Genomic DNA, 8881 nt, shown 5'->3' with positions numbered 1-8881 from the left:
CACGTCTCGGCACTCGGCCCGCACCCGCCCGCCGCGCATCTGCGCTCGCTCAAGAGCCTGGAACCCGAGGACGAGGTGGAGGACGACCCCAAGGTGACGCTGGAGGCCAAGGAGCTGTGGGACCAGTTCCACAAGCTGGGCACCGAGATGGTCATCACCAAGTCCGGGAGGTAGGGCGGCCGGCTGTTCGGCGGCGGGCGGGCGGCGGGCGGGCTGGGTGACCCGACATCACCGGCCAGCGCTGAACCCGCTGCCCTGGCTGCCTGCTGGCCCCGGCCTCGGGGCCACGTTTAGCTCCCCTAGACAATCAAGTTGACTTTTGTCTCTTGGCACCGGTGTGAACTGTTAAAACCTAGAACACCGAGACCCCCCCCCCCCCAATGAAGCAAAACGAAAATAAGCACCTAGAAAACAATCCCAACTGCCCTGAGTCCCAAAGTCGGGAAGGCCTGCGCTGGGCTGGCCCGAGTGCGTCTGGGCAGGAACTCCTCTGCCCTGAGGCCTCGCTCCACTACCCGGTGCCTGACTCAGAACTCGGGGAGATGCAGGGGCTTCTGGATGCTCCTCAGACCCTGAATTCAGAAAAAAACTCGCAACCCCCCAGGCCTAAACTGGCCTTAGGCTCACTCGGCTGTTGCCTCCTCGGCCCATGCAGGAGTCCCTAACCACAGGCCCACAACTTGAACTGCCCCTGAGCCTTGCTCTGCTGAGAAGCCAATAGCTCCAGACCTACCAGCCACCTCAGACTTTAAAGCCAGAAGAAAACCACAACCCCTATTCCCTCCACCCTTCCACTCAGCCTGGGAGAATGTGGACCTCAGGATCACCCTCTTCCCCCGAACTTTAGTGTGAGGGTGCCTGCTTACCAACTGTAACTCAGCTCCCCAAACAAACATCCTCTGAATTTATTTCTGGGAGTTTAAGTAACAAGTGGGTCTAGCCCCCAACGAATTTCCAGGCGATTCAAGAGAAGGGGCTGTACTTCTAGAAGGCCTGGATTTATTTTCTGGTCGTTGACTTTCATTGCAGGTGATGGGAGAGCCAGGGTCATCAGGTCTGGGTGTAGGGTCAATGCGAAGCCTTATAGTAAGAGGGTCTGATCGGCAGAAATGGGATCACCCAGGAATAACCACCACAGGTGATCAGGGAGCCGACTGGCAACCTCAGGGAAACAGATGCGGAACCTCCAGGCAGTGGGGGAGGGAGTGTGGAGAGGGGTCTTCAGCGAAGCAGATAAGAACCCAGCATTCCCCTTTCTCTTCCTTGCAGGAGGATGTTTCCTCCCTTCAAGGTACGAGTCAGCGGCCTGGATAAGAAGGCCAAATACATTTTGCTCATGGACATTGTGGCCGCTGATGATTGCCGGTATAAGTTTCATAACTCCCGCTGGATGGTGGCAGGCAAGGCCGACCCAGAGATGCCCAAACGCATGTACATCCACCCGGACAGCCCAGCTACAGGGGAGCAGTGGATGGCCAAGCCTGTGGCCTTTCACAAGCTGAAGCTAACCAACAACATCTCGGACAAGCACGGCTTTGTGAGTGCAGGACAGGCTTGGGGATGGACACCAGAGACTGAGTACCTGGCACTGCCCTGGGAGAGCAAGACCGTCATTCCCCAGAGTGGAGTAGTACTGAGCCCGCAGAGTGCCCCTAGGTGGCCTCCCCATCTGGGCCAGGGCTCCACGCTGCTAGCCTGCTAGCCTTGGGAGCAGTGGGGTGGGCAGCGGCAGGATGCTCCAGGCTACTCATAATCTCAGCTGCAGTCTGGCCTTCTGAACCCCTTTCTTGAGTCAAGCAGGAGGCAGGTGCTCCTGGGATTCAGTAGTTACACTGTGGGCCGTTAGGTGCTGAGCTTGGAATATCTGCCCATTATCACAGCTTGTTTCCCTTTCCCCAAACTTGGAAATTTAAAAGTTCTCTCTATAATCTCTCTGAGGCACTTTTCCCTCCCCCCTTCCACCCCAGATAGATGCCTGACCAGAGGGAGAGAGGTGGAGTTTGGAAGTTCTGGCTCTTTCCAGTGGGGGGGGGGGCAGTAAACCGAGGGGGCAGTTTAGGGGCAAAGAGACTGTCCCTTCCAAGGTAGGGCATTTGGTGAGACCCACAGGGTTAAAATCTTCTCTCTGTGGCATTACTAGGGCTTAGCAATGAGCCCAGGAAGAGAAGTTAAGAATGGAATTGAAGGGGGTTTTATTTACTTTTATTCTGCTATTTCTGTTTTCAGCTAGGGAAAAGGAAGAGACTGGGAAAGAAAAGTGTGAGGCAAAAGAAAGAGCAGAGAAGACAGGAGAAAATAGTGAAGGATGAGGGTGGACTGTAAAGAAAGTAGAATAGAGACAGACAGAAAGACATCAGGTCCCCAGAGAGTAGAATGCTTGGTGAAAGGCTGGGGCTGCCATTGACCCATGCTCCTCTCCGCAGACCATCCTGAACTCTATGCATAAGTATCAACCGCGCTTCCATATCGTTCGAGCCAACGACATCTTGAAGCTGCCTTACAGCACCTTCCGCACCTATGTGTTCCCGGAGACTGACTTCATCGCCGTCACTGCCTACCAAAATGACAAGGTGTGCTTTGGTGGGTGGTGGGTTCTGCCATGCACCCAACTCCTCCACCCCACCCCTTGCCCAACACAGCTCCAATTCTCCATTGGAGTACCCCCCCACCCCCTGCATCAGCCCGCACCCTTGCCATCACACACAAGCACAAGCCTCGCCTCAGAAAATGCAGCACCCACCAAATTCCCCCAGATTCCCTCTGAGCCCCAAACACATGTGCCCAGGCTCCCGGAGGCTCTCCAACAGCTGGCTGCTGGTGGGCTGGTGGGGTGGGGACGTTTACTTAGCCATTAGCAGAAACTGGGTCCCGAGCTGACATTTTTACATTTCATTCATTTATTTCTTGACACAGTGTTGGGAATTTAAATGAAGAGAGGGTTCTGAGAGGCTATTGTCCAGGCTCCCCCAACTCTAAGACCCTAAAGTTAGGAACCCAGAGTACAGTTTTCCCTCTCCTGGGAAGCCAGAGGGTGGAGAGGTGACACCGTCCTCTTGACAGGCGCCTAAAAACGTTTCCTTCAAGGTTAAGGGCTTTTCCTGTGGCTGAACTTCAGCACCCTTTCTCTAAAGGGGCAGAGCAGAGCCCCTATTAGGCCTGTGCCCGCATGCATCACTTTCCTGCAGAGGAGAGTGTCTGACTGTCCTGCAGATTTTCCTCCCTGCCCTTGAGAACTGGTGTGTGGACGCTGGTATGCATGCACACCCTCTGGGATGCCCCATAGGTGTGGGAAGTGTGGGTTCTGTGGGAACTTGGGATGCTTTTAGTCTGTGTGTACTTTTGTGGGCCGGTGGGTATGAACTGCCTCCCGTGTGCCTCCGGACATGTGTGAGTCTGCTCTGCATGTACCCTGCTCAGGAGCCAAGTTTGTTAGACTTGAGTGACCACTGGGCCAGTGCACAAGCTAAGGCAGATTTTGACTCCGTGAGCACAGTTTGGGGTCTGTGTGTGCAAAATAAGGGATCATTTCTCCCACAAAAGGCTTTCGAGGTGAGACCAAGTCACTTTCCGAGAGGCCTACCAGCTCTGGGAAATCCTCTCCCAGGCAGTAGGCTACCAATGGACACTTCCCCGGCGGGCAGCTGCTGAACTCGGGGTGCCCCAGGCCAGGCTGGAAGAGCCCATCCTGACCTGGCGCTGCCTCCTGATCCCCACAGATCACGCAGCTGAAGATCGACAACAATCCGTTTGCCAAGGGCTTCAGGGATACGGGGAATGGCCGCAGGGAGAAAAGGTAAGGGGGTGTATGAGATGCCCTTCCAGGGGGCAGGATATGAGTGTGTGCGTCCCTGCGTGTGTGTGCGTGCGTGCGTGTGTGTGTGTGTGTGTGTGAGAGAGAGAGAGAGAGAGAGAGAGAGAGAGAGAGAGAGAGAGCGCGAGCGAGAGGATACCCCTCTGACCCATTCTCCCCACCCCCATCCCTAGGAAGCAGCTCACGCTGCCATCTCTGCGCTTGTACGAGGAGCATTGTAAGCCGGAGCGCGATGGCGCCGAGTCAGATGCTTCATCTTGCGACCCTCCTCCTGCTCGGGAACCGCCGCTCTCGCCGGGAGCAGCGCCCAGTCCCCTGCGCCTGCACAGGGTCCGCGGTGAGAATCGGGTGACTGGACCAGGAGTGGGGAAAGGGGGAGAGGAAAGTCTCCTGGGGACCCCTGGCTGGTCCTTTGCTCTGAGACCCACGAATCCTAAAGACCCGTGGGCAGCACCAAGCAGTGGACCTAAGCGGAAACTTCCCACCAGGACTCCCCAGCGAGGACGGCCCTCAGCTCCGTCTCTCAGCGTGGCCCCCGCTGTGAGATGTGACTGCGCAGCAAAGCCTCCTCAAGACCCAATTGTAAATAGGGCATCTAGGATTAGGCGACTCGCCGCTGTCCCTTCATGGGCAAGGTGAAGCCAGGGTCCCCCTAAAGCAGACCTTCTGGAATCTCTCCAACCCAGCCCAGACCCGACAGAGATTTCGCGTCCGCGTCTGCCCGGCGCGGCGCGTAACCAACCCTGCCTGTCCCCTCACCCCGCAGCCGAGGAGAAAACCTGTGCCGCAGAAAGCGACCCGGAGCCCGATCGGCTGGGCGAGGAGCGCGCGGGGCCAGCGCTAGGCCGAAGCCCGGCCCTGGACGGCAGTCCTCCTCGCTTGACCGAGTCTGAGCGCTCCCGGGAGCGGCGCAGCCCGGAGAGGGGCAAAGAACCCACCGAGAGCGGCGGGGACTGCGCGTTCGGCCTGAGGAGCATAGAGAAGGAGCGCGCCGAAGCCCGGCGGAAGGACGAGGGGCGCAAGGAGGCCGGCGAGGGCAAGGAGCCGGCCCTGGCGCCACTGGTGGTGCAGACAGACAGTGCGTCCCCCTTGGGCGCCGGACACCTGCCGGGCCTGGCTTTCTCGGGCCACCTGCACGGGCAACAGTTCTTCGGACCGCTGGGAGCGGGCCAGCCGCTCTTCCTGCACCCGGGACAGTTTGCCATGGGCCCCGGAGCCTTCTCTGCCATGGGCATGGGTCACCTGCTGGCCTCAGTGGCGGGCAGCGGCAATGGAGGAGGCGCCGGGCCGGGGGCTGCCACCGGGCTGGATGCAGGCGGGCTGGGTCCCGCGGCCAGCGCAGCAAGCACCGCGGCGCCCTTTCCGTTCCACCTCTCCCAGCACATGCTGGCATCTCAGGTAAGTCCTGTGATCTGAGGGCAGCATGACGGTCCTATGCTCTGGAGGCAGGGGCGGGAGAGGGGGGGAAGCAACTGAGGAATTGAGGATGCCATAGGCACTCTGAGCTTCTAGTGGGCAAGAACCCTGTCCTGCAGGAGACCTGATGGACTCCTCAATATCACCTGGCTTTGGGGAGACTAAGGTTGCAGGTCAGCATCTGTCCAGGGCACTGCTTCTGGCTCCAGTCTGACCTCGGACAAATTCCTGAGCCTCTCCTGTGGATTCCTTGTCTATGACCCCAGCCTAAGGCTCCCATTAGACCCTTCCTACACTTCCAGTCTGGGGTCACCACCAGCTTTTATGAAGTCCACCTTCATATGCCTAGTCCTAGGAATAGTGTAGGATAATTTTCTTGGGAACGAAAGCCCTTGGCTCACTGTCAGACCCTGAAAGTCTAGGTGCCTGGACAAAGAGTAGGAAAATTTGCCATGTTTTCTGGACAGTTAGACACCAAAATGACTCACCTCCCAGAAAACCTCTGGCCCCTCTCAGGCCCTCCAGGAAATCCTCTGACCTAACACAAGACAGGACTGCTCCTCTCTCCACCTGTGTCTGAAGCCTCCTCCCCCTCCCCCTTACAAATCTCAGGGAGCAGAGGCTCAGTTCCTTAGGTCCAGGTTGAAATTCTGAGCTCTCAAGGGACAGTTTATGAAACTGTAGTCAGCAACAAAATAAGGAGAAGCAGCCTTTGGTTGGTTGGGTGGAATATTCCCTGTGGAAAGATTTGGAATCTCTTCATTCATTTTCTTCCCTCTGAGGTTTCTGGCAAATTGAACCCTTGAGATCTTATCACAGGGATAGGAAAATAGGAGTTCAGGTCTGTGAAGTCTCCTTTGGTTCAGAAGAAAATATTTTTAATATGTGGGGGGAGGAAAGGACTCTGAACTGAGTTTTAAATAGAGCTCAGTGTCTGAGATGTGTGACGTGAGTGTTTGGGGCACTAACACCACATATCTGTAGCTCTGAGCTGTCAGGGAAGCCTTCAGAAAATGGAGTCCAGAAAATGGAGGTTTAATCGACACCCTTGATTCTGTGTGTGTAAATGCCTCCACTCCAAATTCTAGAGATGACTATGGGCATCTTAGAGGCCTTGGGGAGCCAGGGCTTCTCCACACTACCCGGTCAACAGGTGCAAGGCCAGGGTGAGTGTCCCTGGGGCCCAGGAAGCATTAGCTGGTGTACTACTAATGGTTACGTTCCCAAGTCAAGGTAGCATGCACCTGGTAGTCAGGTAGAGCCAAGTCCTGGAGGTTTAAAGCCTCCTTCCTTTCTCCTGACTTGGGATACCAGATGCGAAATACCCAGCAGAGCTTGACCTTCACAGGAAGGATATTTTCTCACTCCTGACTAAGCTACTTCTTTCCTTCCCCTGCCTGAGCCGGTCCTGAGACTCCCTGGAAGCCCAGTACAGTCAGCTTCTCGCCCTCCTCCCCTAGCCACACTCTCCAGGGAGTGAGCCATTATCTCAAAGGTCAGATAATCCAAAAGTCAGGTCTCAGGGACTTCCTGGGTATCCTGTGCTCGCTTCCCTCTGCCCCGCAGGTGCTAATACAAGTGCCCTGTGTGGGATATTCAGGTCAGTTCTGACCTGCGATCTTCACTTTTCTCCTGGTCCAGTCAGGAGATATCCTAGGCAGGTGGGCAGGCATCAAGGAATTTACACACACGCCCCCGCCCCACAGAAGGACTGGGGAGGACATTGTTCCAAGTGAACAGAACCTCCAAGAAAACCAGAGCTGCCGAACTCCCACCTGGCCACACGCCTGCCTCGTTTCCTCCTTCCTCCGTCTGAGCCTTTGTCCATGCTATTTTAGCCACTGGAATGTCCTTTCCTGACTCCTACTGTAATCCCCAGCACAGAGCCAGGTCTTTGCATAATGACCTGAAGCGAGCTCCCCTTCTTCCTGGGTTTGGCCATAGGTGTGCCTACCTGTGCTGCTCAGGGTTATACTTATGTGAGCTCTGGACTTCAATCTGTCTAACAGTCAGGCAGGGATTCCAGTGATAGCAGCAGTCCCAGGCCCCAGCTCACCCTCAGGAACACCTTAGGCAGAGTGCCTAATCTTTGTCTTGTTCTCTTTCTTCTAGGGAATCCCAATGCCCACTTTCGGAGGCCTCTTCCCCTACCCCTACACCTACATGGCAGCAGCGGCAGCAGCGGCCTCGGCATTGCCAGCCACCAGTGCCGCGGCTGCAGCGGCTGCTGCAGCTGGCTCCCTGTCCCGGAGCCCCTTCCTGGGCAGTGCCCGGCCCCGCCTGCGCTTCAGCCCCTACCAGATCCCAGTCACCATTCCGCCTAGCACTGGCCTCCTCACCACTGGGCTGGCAGAGGGACCCAAGGCTGCGGGCGGCAGCAGCCGGGAACCCAGCCCCCTGCCCGAGCTGCCTCTCCGCAAAGTAGGAGTCCCATCCCGAGGTGCCCTGTCGCCCAGCGGCTCAGCCAAAGAGGCAGCCAGTGAACTGCAGAGCATCCAGAGACTGGTGAGTGGGCTGGAGAGCCAGCGAGCCCTCTCCCCTGGCCGGGAGTCACCCAAGTGAGGGGGCTGTCCAGCTGCTCCAATGTCATGCAGGCCACATGGGCTGCCCGCCCCTGCTGCTTGGGACATGTACAGCACAGAATGGGTATTTATTTAAATAGAGGAGCAAACGTGGGCTGCAGCAGCCGGAATAGAGCCCGTCCAGCCAGCCAGGGCCTGGGGCTTCCCTGGCCTCGCAAGGAATCCAGCTGCCAGAATACAGTCGCTTTGGAGTCACTGGACTAGGTCCAGGTCTGCCCAGTGTGAAGGTGCCATCTGCCAGGTGCCGCTCCTGGTCCTCCAGTGCTGTGGGGAGACCTCCTGCCTGCCCAGCAGTTCTTCCGGAGCCAGAAGTTGCAGGGGCCAGGGGTGGGAGCTTCAGAGAGAGCCCCAGGGCCCACAGCCGTGGGCCTGGACCGCTTGAGAATCTGGGGTGAGGGGTACTACCGTCAGTGGACACAGAAGTCAGTGTAGGCTTGAGCTGGGAGGGGTCCTTTCTTCTTGCCCTCCCACCTCTTTTCCCAAGAGACAGGCGCCCTCCCACCCCTGGGTCAGCGGAGGGACGGCACTTCTGCCTTGAGTTCCCAGGGAGAAAAAGATATTTATGAAATAAATGGTAATTTGTGTAAATAAGCTTTAAGGGTCCCAGAATATGCAAATTGGTATTAATTTATTCAAAGCTGTACATTGTTGTGTACATAATATTTAGAGATTAACTCATAGCCTTTAATTTTTTTTTTCATTTTACATGAGCATCTATATTGTACAGGGCTGGGGAGGGGCGGGGTGTTCCTTAGCCACAGGCGGAGGCCCCCCCTGAGCACCGGAAGAGCTCCCACCCGCCATCCCCTCGGCCCCTACCCCCGGGCTTAGCTCGCCCGGCCCGCGGGCTCCACCTCAGGTTTTCACTTTTCGCTCCGGAGCGAGACGAAACGACAAAAACTCGAGAAAACAATAAAACGCATAAAACAATGCGAAGTGAACGGCGCTGTGCGCTCTGTGGGCCGCTCGGGGCTGGGGCGCAGCAAGCGTGTTTGGAAGGCCTGGAGGCGAGAGTCGCAGTTTGGGGGCCCGCTGCTCCGCGGCAGTTGCACCCCGGGGGCGGCCGGGAGGC

General features: G+C 57.0%; 1 protein-coding gene across 1 annotated transcript; it reads left to right on the top strand.

Annotated features, from left to right (window-relative positions):
• On the top strand, window positions 1–8730 carry TBX2 (T-box 2; the record flags this gene model as incomplete). The annotated part of the gene is made up of 7 exons (XM_004684448.2): window positions 1–170; window positions 1270–1537; window positions 2424–2570; window positions 3717–3793; window positions 3985–4148; window positions 4578–5209; window positions 7340–8730. Coding segments are annotated over 7 exons (1908 nt in total), but the record flags the coding sequence as incomplete, so codon positions are not given.
• Window positions 8731–8881: the final 151 nt, after the last annotated feature.

Source organism: Condylura cristata, unplaced genomic scaffold (genome assembly GCF_000260355.1).
Source record: "Condylura cristata isolate star-nosed mole 26May11 unplaced genomic scaffold, ConCri1.0 scaffold00017, whole genome shotgun sequence".
Lineage (NCBI taxonomy): Eukaryota > Metazoa > Chordata > Mammalia > Eulipotyphla > Talpidae > Condylura > Condylura cristata.
Note: the sequence above shows the minus strand (reverse complement) of the source record. Positions and strands in the feature narration are given on the sequence as shown.